Source organism: Leptosomus discolor, chromosome 4, assembly GCF_034619465.1.
Source record: "Leptosomus discolor isolate bLepDis1 chromosome 4, bLepDis1.hap2, whole genome shotgun sequence".
Taxonomy (NCBI): Eukaryota; Metazoa; Chordata; class Aves; order Leptosomiformes; family Leptosomidae; genus Leptosomus; species Leptosomus discolor.
In genome coordinates, this window is record NC_141394.1 from 63782995 (window position 1) to 63797315 (window position 14321).

Genomic DNA, 14321 nt, shown 5'->3' on the forward strand with positions numbered 1-14321 from the left:
CTCCCCTCGGGCAACGGGGAGGGAAAAACAGGTTACAGGCAATGCTTTTTAAATAAGATGTTCATGCTGTAGAGAGCTACCCATCTAAACTAAAAACATTACCGTGTTCTCCAGAATATTTTTTCCTTTCTAGCGGAGCATGTGTGCAGATTCTCAAGTCTTTTTGTCATCTTTTAAATATTTGCAGCTTGCCATTGTATCCACTGATTTCTGTTTGCATATTGTAATTGCTCTTATCTTGTTTTGATTTCTTGGTAAAGTGGAATAGATATGGATAATTCATATGTCCTGTAGCTATTATGAGTCAAGGCTGTAAGTGGATGACTTTCTGGCTCCAAAGTCCTAATTGTTTCTGAGTAGCTGGAGTATCCTGTGGGTTGTTGTCTGGCTTGTAGCATGGGTCTCAGCTGCCGTAGCTTCATTTTTCCATCATGTATTATTCCTAATGCTACTAGGAGCTGATTGAGGAACAAGCTTATATGGAAATACTGAAGATTTATTTTAATCACTAGAGTTCCTGCAGTAATTTAAAGGTAGTAACAGAATAGACAATTTATGTCAATGACTTTTTCATAGTGCAGAGGAAAAAAAAAGGAAAAAAAAAAGGTTTGATCTTAATATTAATTGTGTGGTGGTGGATGGATTAACTGTGGGTAGGATTTTACCAACGTGCTCCTGCATTGCACTTCCTATAGCAACACAGTAGCGTCTGCGTGCTGCTTTGGCTCGGGGGATCACCTTTACTGGTCTAAAATATTGCAGGCGGCAGGTACTGGAGGCAGCTTTCATTTTTTGAATTGTTAATCTTTGCTGTCAACATAAAATGTGTTCTATTCTCGCTCACATAATGGCAGGACTGTGTGTTGCTTAATAAAGGCCTGCATCACTGTAGCTGATCAGCGTCCCCAGTGCTTCACAGCTTAATGAAGGTGATGTACAGTAAGGATGCGAAGATTGATAGGGAGAATCCACATGACACACATTCTGTCAAGTCTCTCCTTCTTTGCTGGGTTCATCCCCTTGGCCATTCAAAAAACTTGTTAAAAATAAAACAGATTATTTTTTCATTAATATAATTAGTATGGCACAAGTCCAGTCTTCTTTTATTTTTTTTTTAAATTTACCTTCAAAGGCACAAAAACGTCCAAAAGGTTAATGGAGAATTATACTTAATTATAATGATTCATTATCATCAGTGCAGTTAAGTTAATTTATTGTTTGCGCCTGGACTAAGAGAAAAAAAGTCTGTTGGAGTGAAATAACGCACAGTAATTAGCCTTTTGTGTTTAGTGACTGCTTTATCCTCCTAAATGTTACTATAGAATTGAGGCTATAGTTATGGAATAACTATCATATCCAATAACGTTGGGAAGACGGTAAAACTTATGCTAGCATTGCAGGTGCACCTGTTACAGATGTATAGGCAAACAGTAAATATCAGCGTGTCAGATGAGGACAGTTTTAGGACTTGGGCTGTTAAATCTGGCATCATCCAAAGGCCAAATATAAATTAATAACAGGAACACTTGCTACTAATGTGTCTCAGATTAGAAGCATAATGTCATATTCAGAAACATTGATTTTATTATCATGTCAACATTGGCAAGAGCATATATACTTCATTTCAGCAATTACATTCTTTTCAGTGACATTGCAGTCACTATAGGGAAATGAAAGCCTATCCCGTGGTGATCAGGATTTTTTTTTTTTAATACCATTGTTTATGTTGCTTCAAAAGGCCGCTGTAGGAACTTAAAAATGCAGATTACCAAGAGTAAACATGTTTAAGTAGGTGGTTCAGAGAGTGAAGCTATTTTTATAAACAAAAGCAGTAACAGATCAGCAGGATACTTCAGAAGTCTACGGTATCAGTTATAAGCTACTGACCTCCACAACACAAACCTGAGCAGGATGGTGAGAATCTACTTTTTCAGTCAAAAACTAGATTATCCTTTAATGAGATCAGAGATTTCGGCCAAGCATCAAAAAAGGTCATCTCTGCATTGTAAGATTGCTGCTGGAAGGTTGTGTCTCGCAGTAAAGAAGAGGGAACTCTCTAGTTTTTTTTCTACCACACCCCCCCCCCCCATATGACTGAAACAATGATGATAAAAAATTGGGTGCAGTGAAAGTTACTTAAGTGAGGTTTTGACTTCTTAAAGTTCTGCAGCCCCTTAAATAATAGGAAGAAAAGCAACTGCTATTCCAGAGCCTCATTTTGCAGCCTCTCAGCTCCCTTGCCCCTTGGCCTATTCCGTGATTATCTCATAGTGTCCTGGTAGACGTAGAAGTTGTCTGGTAAATTATAGCTCACACCAGCTGCACTGAGTCTTTGTGCCAACAGACAAAACCTTTGCTCACGGCTGCACTGCTGCATCCAGCCCGCGCGCCGCAGACGCACTGAGATTCCCAGGGACAAAAACCTCAATGAAATGCACCTTCAGCAGCTCTCGCTTGCATTATTGTAAAAGGCGGTCCTTGCGAGAGTGACATAACTGGTATTGAGCAATTCACATCCGTGGACACTGTGTTAGTGCCCTGCAGACATCTGTCTTCAGAAAGTGTCACTTTCTGGGTTGACTTCAGTCCAAATAGAAGTTGGAAAATCATTCAATCCCCCCAGTCGACTGACGGGAGTCGAGGAGGACTTGCTGTTGGCCATCCTTAACACAGTTCTAGAAATACCTAGGGTGGAAGCCCTTAAACTCAGTTGACTTTAAATGGCTTTTAACTATTCAATGCCCGGTGCCTTTGCAGCTTTATGTGTGTTTTGCAGTATACCCGTAGCAGCGTAGATGTTCGGAGATGAGTTGCAAGGATACGTGGTACAGTGCAGGAGGAATTGCTTAATCGAGCAGCATTGATGTATGGGACTCCACTATTTGCCAAGCTGTTACTACGTGTCTTCCGTAATTAGGAAATGGTTTTGGTGGATGCTGTAACATTTCAATTGCCATGCTAAAGTGGATGTGTGTTATTAATTTTTTTTTGCTTAGTAGGTCAGTCAATACCCTATCTGGCTTCATACTAGCATATAAAAGGACACATTCCAGGTTTATTTGTATTTGTCACTGCTCTCTTCATAAGTTGTGGAGGCAAAAACGTCTTGCACTGCTGAAGAGGACCCATGAAACTAGACTTTGTTTACTACCTCAACCGAAATGTTAGGATTAACTGAATCAGAGGCTGCAAGAGAAGGAAAACCCCTTTGGTTCCCTCACTGCGGGTGCAGTCTGGGGACACTTAGGAAACTGGCTGGGACAGTATACACATTCACACCAAGCAGATGAAAGGCTGCATGAACTAACTATGCCTGTCACCCAAAAGTGAATATAGGGCTATTTCAGAATGTACTTTGGTTGCCGGGACCCTGACGTGTAACTGGGTGGCTGTGGTCTGTGCATCGAGTGCATTGGGTAAAGAGCGCAACAGCGTCACTGACCCATACTTTTTTATGTCCATATGGTGGCCACCATCATGACTGACCTCAAGGATTACGGTGAGGATCTGTAGAAGTGAAAGTGTGACTATCTCCAGCTTGAGCTAGCCTCCAGGGCTGAAGGCTGTAACAGGCTGTGCCTCTTTAACCTGAATGCATCAGGAAATGCGTGACAGACCTTGCCCAGAGGTATTCATCTGTAACTTCTACCTGCACTGGTTCTCTCTGAAGCAGGAGAATAAGGCCACATTTGGCCTCTGCTGTTGGATTTAATAAAGCTTTGAACGTGATTGTTATCAAAGAGTATAGGGAGAAGGACAGTCGTTGCCCCTGGACAGAGATGTGATAGAGAAGGCAGCTTATGCCCTCCTGTTTCTGCCTCCTTTTTGCATACCTGTATAGAGCTAATAATGATCTAATACTTAGTGGGGTTTTTTTTCCAGAAAACAAAGTCAACTCTAGTGACCCTGTGCCATAGCTTAATTGCGGCTTAATTCTTATTACATGATATTAAAGTTAATACATTCCTGGTAATTAATAAAACTGTTTCTGTGTTGCTGTTTTCTGCAGTGTGCCGCTCTGGTTGGCGAAGACCAGCCTCTTTGCCCAGATCTCCCAGAACTTGACCTCTCCGAACTAGATGTGAATGACCTGGACGCGGACAGCTTTCTGGGGGGGCTCAAGTGGTACAGCGACCAGTCAGAGATCATCTCCAATCAGTACAGTAATGAACCCACCAATATATTTGAGGTAAGGCAAGGCAATGCAAGTGCAGTTGCAAAGTTTTGCTTGCTTTTCTTCTAATTTTTTTTAGCCTGGTGGACAACAGTTTTGCTGTTTTTCTCCTGTTAAGAGACAGTAAACATGGTGATATGTGTTATGGGTTCTGACTGATGCCCTTAATCCTCATGATCAAAACCAGGCCTGCGATCTGGAGGGGCGGTGGGGGGGGAAAGCCTTGAAAGGAATTAAATGGAACTTTTGATTTTTGAAAGGAAACTGCTAAAGAGTGCCTGGAGCACACTGCCCTGTGACGTCAGGGTGAGGAGTTGCACAGTTGTCAGCTACAAAGAAAAATAGAAGTTGAAAGAAGTTTGCCGTCTTCCGGTTGCATTCCCCAGCAAGAAGTGGAATGTAGCGCAGCAGCTGGCTGATGAGTACCTGGAGCATTTCTAGTAAAGGATTTTACCACTCAGAGCCTTACTGTGCAAGACACTTGCACACAGACTGAGAGGTCCTCGTAGCTGATGTAGGGGAGGAAAAGGGTGGATGTGGCAGAGGAGGCAGTGAGGGCTGTCAGTAGCTCAGGAACCAGCACATCGGTCAGGGTGTTTCATAGATCTCCTGGTGGAGTGCAGTCTTAAAGGAAAGGGTGGTAGGAGAGATTTAAATGTTTTCTTTTCAATTCTGCCTTGAGAATCGGGGTGTATGAGAGGAGGGTTACTGTCTCTTTTATGTCTGTCCAGACTTCTTTCTTCTGTTGTGTAAAGCCTTCATGGTTCTCTGCCTCCTGGTTACAGGGCAGAGGCAGCCGTGCCCCTCCTGAACCCTAACCTGCTTCCCTCCTTGGTGACAGGAGATGCCATAGATCGTCCACTGACTGGGAAATTGGACAATAAATTGATTAGCTGGCAGGAAGACTTTGTGCAACAGCAAGGCATGGGTGCTGCCTCTCACAAGGCAGGTACCACAGCTCCAGGAAGTACAGCTGGCCCGCTGGTATGGGGAAGCCCCGAATTATCATAGTTGAGTTTAAAGGCTGGAAAAGATTAACTGAAACAATATAGTAAAATGCACACCTAAGATGTCCTGAATTAAATTCTTCCTTTTTGTATACAGCTCTAAACCCATGGTGATCTCCTTGATGCAGATGAAGTTACTCTGGTTTTATACCAGTGTAACTGTTAGCAGAAACTGGTCCTCTCTATTTAATTTCTGTCATTTACACCCAAGTATCTTGGAATTAATTTTACTCAAATAAAAATTAAATTAGCCCTGCAAAGTCTTGTGCATAGGCCCTCTTTTTTTTATTAGTTGTATAATGTTCCACGCCTTGTTTTACAAAGTTTCCAAACCCCATCTTGTTCGTGAATTGCAGTTGTATTGCCTCAGGCATGGTACAGCATGTTGGTGTGTAGGTTTGGATAGTCGGTAGCAGGGAGGCAGGGGGGCAGGGGACACATTTGCAGCTAAGTGGTAGAGAGTGGCTTTGCCTTTTTTATAACCAAGGAGACATATTTTCCTCGTTCATCAAAAGCCAAATGCAGAGGCATTTTCCTTTTGGAAAAACCAGATGAAGATGCGGACTTTGAAAGTTTAAGTTCCAGATAAATAATATAATTAAGCATCTACCAGCTCTAAGCACATAAATTGTTGCAGTAAAACCAGTGGAACTTGACCACAGGCTTGTTGCTTGCCCTGTGTGTAATAGCCTGGCTGCGCTAGTGGCTGCAGGCTGAGTACAAAATTGTCATGCATAGGTGGTGATGATTCCCCTACATGCCTTGTGTAGGAATTGTCCCTTCCTATATGAGACAGTTTCCGTTCTGAAAATCACAGGAAGTTGCAAACAGCAAGACAACTGGATAGGCTTATACTTAACCTCAGTGGGAGATGGTGACACAAGATGCTGGTCATTACATGTAACCTCTCATGGGCACATTTGGGTGCATCTGAGGATGAGCAGCCCCAGTGTGAAGAAATCGGTGGCATGCAGCTGGAGGAATGCATCTAGGTAGCAAGTAATAGGTCAGAAAAAATAGTTTGAAAGTGAAATATCTGCTTATTTCCTGACAGGCAAATTCTGTTGTCCTCTTTGCAAACGCCTGCGTTTCCTTACACTCATCAGCTTCAGTTGCAGGCTGCATCGCTGGCCCATGCTTACCTGTAGGGACAAATTGTGCTCTAATAGCATTTTGCAATACTGCAGTGCAAAATTAGACTATTTTCAGCTTCATAGTATGTTATATTTACATTTCTTGGTTGCTTGGCCTAGGAAGATGGGAACAAAACAGTTACTTTCTCCTCCCATGAATTAACCCTGTCCCCATTCTCCATCATGCAGCTGGATGCCTTGTGCTATTTCTCGCCTCTGCCTCTCTGTAATGTGACTACTGGGGGTGCTCAAGAACAGAAGAACATGTCTTCTTCCTCCAGAGATTGTCTCACACACTCTGTGAGGAACTATTTGTTTTAGCTGAGAGAATGGATGTTTTGTGCAGTTTCCCATTTGGTAATCTCAAGGTTTTTCCATATTGAGCTGCATTGGCTTTTCTTTTTAAAGAAAATAACTTTTTCTTTTATTTTACTTTTTTTTTTCCATTTTCTCTGATATCATCGTGGGAGTAGTATGTTTTATCTAACTTAAGCTTCCAGATGAGGCCTTGCCATATAAAAATAGAAATACAGTCTGTTTGGGGTGGAAGGGACAGAACCAAAATGGCAAGTGAAAGTTGGGAAGTACAAGAGCAGCATTAGTTGCACAAGCTGTACAGTGTTCATTGCCAAAGCTAGCCTTGACTGAGGCTCCTTTGAGGTATTAATGCAGTACATGTGGCATTGTCTAGGTGAGGGCTGGTGTTCAAAAGCCCTTCAAAAAAGTTCCTGGACGTCGCTGGTGCACTTAAAGAAAGGCTCGTATTTCAGAAAGTGAATGTTCAGGCTTTCTGCAAATCATGTTCCTGGAAGCTCGCTTGAGCTGAGCACCCACAAGCTTAGACACTCCCAGTGGCACTGGGAGTCTCACAGACTAGAAATTATTAATAGTTACGGTAGCAACTGGTAGCCAAGTGAGATAAAGGTCCAATTAGTTTAGATAGTATGTAACTGTTGAGCATAAATCCCTGCTCTCAACTGCTTAGGTGTGATGAGATACTGGCCTTCACCCTAGTATTGAAACACACCAGTATTTTGTAGACGCACCTAATACATCACTGCATTATGCTACTCACATGCCAACATAACCAGTGCTAGTCCTGAATCAAGCCTGTACCATCTTCCCCAGCACGAAGGCTCTTCTTACCAATGTGTATACATATGCCTATTATGAATTAGTTGATTTCTTTCTATTCACAGCTTGATTACTTCTGTTTTTCACCTAGTTTTATTTGCCTGTTGTTCTGGCTACTGAAAAGATAGAACGAAGGAGTTCTTGCCCCTCAGGGCACCGTCTATTGACAGTTCATGCAAGTAAATAGTTAACAAGTCACCCAAGACCAGTTATTTAGATGGTTCACTGCATCATTCACTTTCATGATTTGCTTTTGTGAAGAACTAGACTTTAAAAAATTGTATTTGTAAAACATTGATTTGGCGACTTTTAGAAAATCAAAATGATCAGTTTTTCATTCTCAAAGCCAATGCCGTGTGAAAACATGAACCACCATACAACCTATGTGGCACGAGCAAGGAGGCTTTTTGTTCACAAAAACTGTTGTCCCCTGAGGCTTCTTCAAATATACTGTACCTTGTCATGTAAGGTTAGTCATATTTAAAATTACTTGTGACCCATGCCTAGCATTATGGAGACAGAAGATATCTATGGTGGATATATCTCTTCATTGGCATTGCCTGCAAATAACTCAACTGATTTTCTCAAACAAAGAGAAAACGCAGCCCATACATAGGCAATATCTGTTGAAATGTAATGAACTTGTGTAAAATCGTGAAGATTTTTAGTGCAGTATTCTCATACTTGGCAAAACACTTTTTTTAGCCTTTAAGAAGACTTCAGAAAACCCACATTGCTTGCCCTTCTGTGGATTTCAACTATTTACGTAATTCTGTGTTCCAGAGAGATGCTCACCGTATTTGATGACTTTATTTTTAGTTGTTTTGCATAGGTGTAGCCCAGGTTACTTTCAAGACTGTGCTATGTGCCATGTATTTGGAAAGCCTAAACAGGCTACTGTGTTTTATTGTAGGCTGCCAAGAACCACTGTATGACAAGCAATGAGAATGTGGGGAAAGAAAGAGATGCACGATGAAGTGCATACTATCTTGCCCCTGGCAGCAGTGAAATTCATGGAGATAAATGATTTCTTATTTATTTGGAAGGATTTGCATTAGGAAGATGATGAGGGTAGAGGGGAGCCTTAAACATCACCAGGGTAATTTGCATTGGTTCAGATTATAAACTCCCTCCTGTTCTGTGGTGCTTCCAGTCTCTTTCACTATTTCAGGTTATTCATTCAAGGTTTGCAGCCAGATTGATTAATGAATTACCAGATCTTGCGTAAAATGACTTGGCCTGACTTTTAAACAATCACCAATGTTTTCTTTGCCAGTCTTGTGACTGGTGTTAATGGGTTTCCAGAGAGCTGAGCCTATATAGACTTTCTGTACTGGCCTCCCCTAGCATTTTTTCCACTTTTTAATTTTCTCCAAAACTAGTAGCCCAGGGCAGGCAGTTCAAGGAGATACAATCTCAGGGAAAAAAAAAAAGACATAGTAGTCAAATCCTTGATGGCTGATGCCCTTCAGTGCCAAATCAGCATGATTTATCATAGCCATCTATTCAGCACAACAGAGGCTGGAGGTGAGCTGCATGGTGTACCTCACACAATATGCATAACTAGAGCTCTGAACTTTGAAGGAAAGCCTCAGAGCTATTTGCAAAGTGCTGGTGCTTAGTGAATACTAAATTACATTTAGGAAATAGTCTACTGCTACCAGTTATACTTCATTTTTATTCTTGACACAGACACCTAAATCAGAGAACAGTAACATTTCAGAGATTATGGTAGCAGTTTGGGTATGTTCCAACACTATAATAGGATCAGAATTTTAAGGCCTTTTTTATTATTACCAATAGTCACTTAGTTTCTACTGCAGCGTACTTTGTGGGGAATTACAGCTTTTACTAAAAAGATTAAAATGCTATTATGCAAATGATTGCAGTATGTTATTATGTTTACAAATTAACATCCATGGCTCAACACACAAATTAACTAACTATTCCATCTATATTATTAAGGATTTAATAAAGTAACTGTTGATAAAAATGAGGAGCTTGGAACAGTTAATAGGAACTGATTGTGATTTAACATAGAACTTAAACATTGTGTTTAATGTTCTAGATGGTATAATGGCAGAATAAAGCTTATCAAAGTGCTTGAAAGAACTGAGATTGTGTGAACAACATAGCAGCGTGTCTGAGGCCTCAGAGAGCACAAACTAAATTGCTCTGGGCTGTAATGTAGAGCGGGCAGCATATCGGTGAATCTGAAGGTAGCACAGGACCATCTCGTATCGACATGTAGTTTCCTGCTCTAATAAGTAGGTTTTTTGAAATTCAGATTCATACAGATTGAATGTTTTACATGATAAGCACACGTAGGGTACTTGGGAACTTGTGTCACTCTAAAATGCATCCTGTAATGAAATGCTTCTATGGCAAATGGGATTTCACTGCAGAGAGTGTCGCTGTATGGCAAGAAAGGGGAAGGCTGAGTTCAGGCTGAGATGACTTTACAAACAGCGCTGCAAATTGCTATTCCTAGCAGTTCATAAGAGATCATAAAAGCAAACAGATAAGAGCTACTGAGGTCCTAGAGAAATGAATGTACAGTATGTGGTTACGGGATAGATTTAGTAGGGAAACAGACAACATTGTAGGTTTAATACAACAATAAACATAAAAGGCAAAAGATGCAGATTTGGGATAGGAAACTTTATAAGAACAGTAAAAGGTAACAATGTATCATAAAAACCGCTTGTGAAACTAGGAGAAAGACCCTCAGTTCCAGGGGGAGAAAATAGCAGAGGCTGGGTGAAAATGCCGGAATTTTTGTATTCCTAGTGGAGCAATGTCACATTTCTTGTGTGTTTGGGTGCATTACCTTTTCCAGGGTCTCTGGCCTGACTCAGGTTTCTGCATCTACTAAATGGGAGACCAGCACAATAACATTACCTCTGTGGGGATGATGTATGTAAACTATAATCTGTGACTAGCTATGCTGACATTTAAAAAGGCTCAAGCAGTAAGTGGAATTTATTTTACTCGAACCAGCTGCTATGTAATTGGGAAGAGTTTATGCAAATGCTCTGTATCTGGGGTTAGCAAGGTGTGCTGCTGCTCCCTTTTCTTTCTCACTTGGACCAACTACAAACTGTCTAAATGTGTCTCTGTTTTAATGGAAGAACCTTGCATATTGGTTGAAACCTTCAGGCAGGAAAAAAGTCCCAAATGAGAAAAAAACAATTGCTTTGAGAGCTTATTGTTTGATGTATGAGGCCACCAAGACCATTCCCCAGGCGCACAGTCAAGAAAATGCAACTGATCCCCTTCACAGTCCTATTAAGGATATATTTCACCTGGAGCAGCCGTGGCTTGAGATACTCATCGTGTCTCTGCTCTACTGAGCACCTGTCCGTTTTGCAAGAGGGAAGACTAACACTCACCAGAACAGTAGTAAGCTAATTAGGTCATTAGATGAACGTCTTGGCCGTGTCAAAACCGGCCCTTGAGGACAGCGTGTTACACTGTGTTCCCACTGGCCGCCTATCTAAATACAAACTGGTGTCAGCTGCCGTACAGACAAAAATGTAATAGCCTCCTTTCACAGAGGTCATCTTAAATCCAGTTTGGTCACAGTCACACTCCACATCTGTTTTAGTGAGATGCAGCTTCTTAAGGTGGCATTTGGACTTCATAAGCACGCAAACAACCGAGCTATAAATTGCTACTGCTGGAGTTATTTTGAATAAGTGTATACTGTTTCATATTTATAATGGTGAGGCTTCATAATATTCGCAGTGAATATATAACACAGATCAGTTCAACAAGCATGAAATTGTATGTTGTCAACTTGTCACATAAATAGAGCCATATTCTAGCTTACGATAATGTTGAACTAAGTATTTTCTCCCTGGAACTGCAGAGAGGGTCGCAAAAAAGTGGGACAGTGGCTCTGACTTTTGTTAGAAAAACACTCCCCAAGTCATTGCTAGTGGGAAGTAAATATTTCTGATAAGATTTTTCTGGGTTTTTCTTCCCCATTTGCTTAACAACAGCAACAGAAAGTTTGCATTTCTTAGGCAAATGCTAATTGGCTAACTGTTAAATTTATTTTCCTTAATGGTTTTATTTCTAGTGTAACCTCTTTTCTTTCTTCTTTTTTTTTTTTTTTTTTTTTACTGTTGCTATTTTTGCACTGTGCATCATTGCTAATTGCTGCTAAACGCTCCATCTTAACCCTGGCATGCTCTTTCCCTGCTGCCCCGTCCCACTTAACATTAACTCAGGCCCATGTCATTACAGGAGGATAAAATCATAGTAAGGCTTAATTTAGGAATTTTTTTTTTCCTTAGTGCCACTAACGTATTGTGCCTGTGTAGGTCAGGAGGAGGAAATTGCACAGAGCAAATTTGTTGCAGGGAGAAAGTTTTGTTATTGAATCATGTCAAACTATTTCTTTCCCCATGAGCAGAAAAAAATACAAGGAAGTGTGTGTGTGTGTCTGTGAAAATGTATCCACTTGTAGCTCTTGTTCTACTACAGTGGTTAATACATAGATGCACCAGAAATTTGCAACCTTTCTGGAGGTGTGCCCCCTGCCAGCTTTTGGGGCCTTTTTTTCTCCAGCGTCTGGTTCTAATTTTGATAGGTTTGTGCAGGTGCATACAGGATCCGAACGCCTGTGTTTGCAAGCGGCAGACTGCAGCATCGGCATGCACAGGCATCTGACTGCACGCATGCTCAGCCGTGCAGGCTGGTTTCAGGTCTCGTTGGAAATCAGCCGGTTTGCAACGCATAGTTGGTGGCTTTGGCTGAGTTTTCCATTCTGACACAACAGAGCAACAGCCTTGCTTTGTAATGATTGAGAAATTAATTAGCACTTTGTGGTGGTGATGAGTCTGAAGGGCCATGATTGGAGTTTGCTTTTTACCACATGCAGTAATCACTAGGTTTTGTTTATGAAAGCACAAAACCAAAACCTGTTGAGATCTGGTGTTGTCATGAAGCCTGAGCTGTGTGATACACTGGAGTAATACTTCCATTTCCTCACACACATCTGTGCTTTTGTGCTTTAATGTGAGTAGCACAATGGGGTGCTGGTCCATAATGGGTATTTCTGATCTCTAAGATGACAGTCAGAAGAACAGAGTGTTTTCTGTGACAAGCCACTGTGGCAGCCTTGGGCAAGTCTTGTTGACTTGTTGATTTGTGACAGCTTTGAGTTGCCTGAACTGCTTACAACCATCTAGCTCATCACATGAAGTTCAGGAGGATCAGCCCTTCCAAGCACATTACAGGGTTAGAGGTGTCAAATGGGCAGAGAGAACTTCCTGCACCTCTGCACTTCTGTCTGCTGCCATATCCGCTCCTTGAGGGCTCAGCAATATTAAATCTTTATAGGGATTTGGAGGGGCAGTCAATCATGTGGTCTGATGGACTGCAAATCTCTCCTACAGGAGATACGCTTGCCTGAAAATAGAGAAATTGGGTGGAAAACTTGTTTCTCACACAAGAGATTACTTGCAAGAAGGTGGTGATAACGTTTATCTGGAGGATTGGTTTGCTCAGAGGAACGTTCTGCTTCCCCATGAGCTGCTAGAAGAAACAATGGAAGTTTTCTTCTGGAATGGTAGTTTCTCCTGGAGTGAACTCAGAATTGTTTCTGAAAGTACTCCCAAACCTTTGTGAAAAGAACAATTGTTGTTCTCCCAGGTTGCCGTTTCAACAGTGACATAATGATTCAGGAACTGCATCAGAGAGCGCAGGTAATAAATGTTACGGAAGTGAGACTTCTCACTGGGATTTTGACTTTGGTGAAAGCCCTGCAGGCTTCCACAGAGCAGTCAGTGAGCCTACGTGAAAAGCAAGTATGATGCAAGTTTTAAAAATCTTCTACTATTCAGGATTTTTTTTTTTTTTAATATGCATCAGACTAGCTGTGTCTAGTTACAATGTGCTCCACTCTGCCAGACTCCGTGGGTTGAGACTGAGTGAAGAAAGAGGACCTTGGGTCTATCATCTCCACTTCAGGAGGCCTTATTGGTTAGGTGTGGGCAGCCAGGTAATGCAGGTGACAGTGTGGCCGGTAAAGGAGGAATGAACCTGGAGCAGGGGAGAGCTTCACAAATCACAGAATGGTTGAAGTGGGAAGGGACCTCAGGAGATCATTTGGTCCAACCCCACCTACTCAGGCAGGTCCACCTAGAGCAGGAAGCTGAGAAATTATTTCTGTGTTCCTCTACTGCTGCTTCTGCCCCCTTAAAATAACATTTTATTAGGACTGGTAGCGTGTTCCCAATAGCATCGGGAAAATTTTATGCTATGGTCTTAAGCAACTCTGAAATTTCCAGGAGGCATGTCTCTATACAGCAAGAAGCCTATCGGGGCCAAATCCTAGTTTTCAGAGGAAGATGGGTGGCAGTCAAGAGTGTTTTGAGTCTGGCCTCAGTTGTCATGTAAAGTTTTCATATAAGGAAACCTACCTCTTGGGCTAGTCTTAGCTTCAATAGGTCCTTACTTTGTCCATTTTGAGGGGTTTATTGTCAGACTAGTGAAATCTTAAAGTTGTCAGGTAAAAAAGGATTCATATGCAATTATTTTAATAAAAAGAAACATAAGTGCATGCTTATTGACATCTAGTTCGATGTGTCCTGTAAAGCATTTGACCCTCCAGGCAGGTACAAAAGGAGCAGCAAGTTTTTATTTCTACCTATCTGGGGGAAACATGCATTTTTGAAATTCTTTTTGTGATTTTTGTGTTTGCTTTACTTTTTTCCCCAGACCAGGACTGATGTGCATTTTCTCGGCTGTATTGACTGTCCTTAAAAGCCCAACAAGCACTCTTCACAGTAGTGTGAAGATATCGGGCAAAACATTACCAATTGTCACCTCAATTGCACCTGGAGAAAAGCCAGAAAAACTTGT

At 41.5% G+C, this 14321-nt stretch overlaps 1 protein-coding gene across 2 annotated transcripts in view; it reads left to right on the top strand.

Moving 5' to 3' along the window:
• PPARGC1A (PPARG coactivator 1 alpha) overlaps nt 1-14321 on the top strand; it is a 369697-nt gene that overhangs the window by 307508 nt on the left and 47868 nt on the right. For both annotated transcript variants that reach the window (XM_086464231.1, XM_009955583.2), the window contains exon 2: nt 4010-4189. In XM_086464231.1, coding sequence (XP_086320357.1) covers nt 4010-4189 — 180 coding nt within the window. The remainder of the gene's footprint in view (nt 1-4009; nt 4190-14321) is intronic.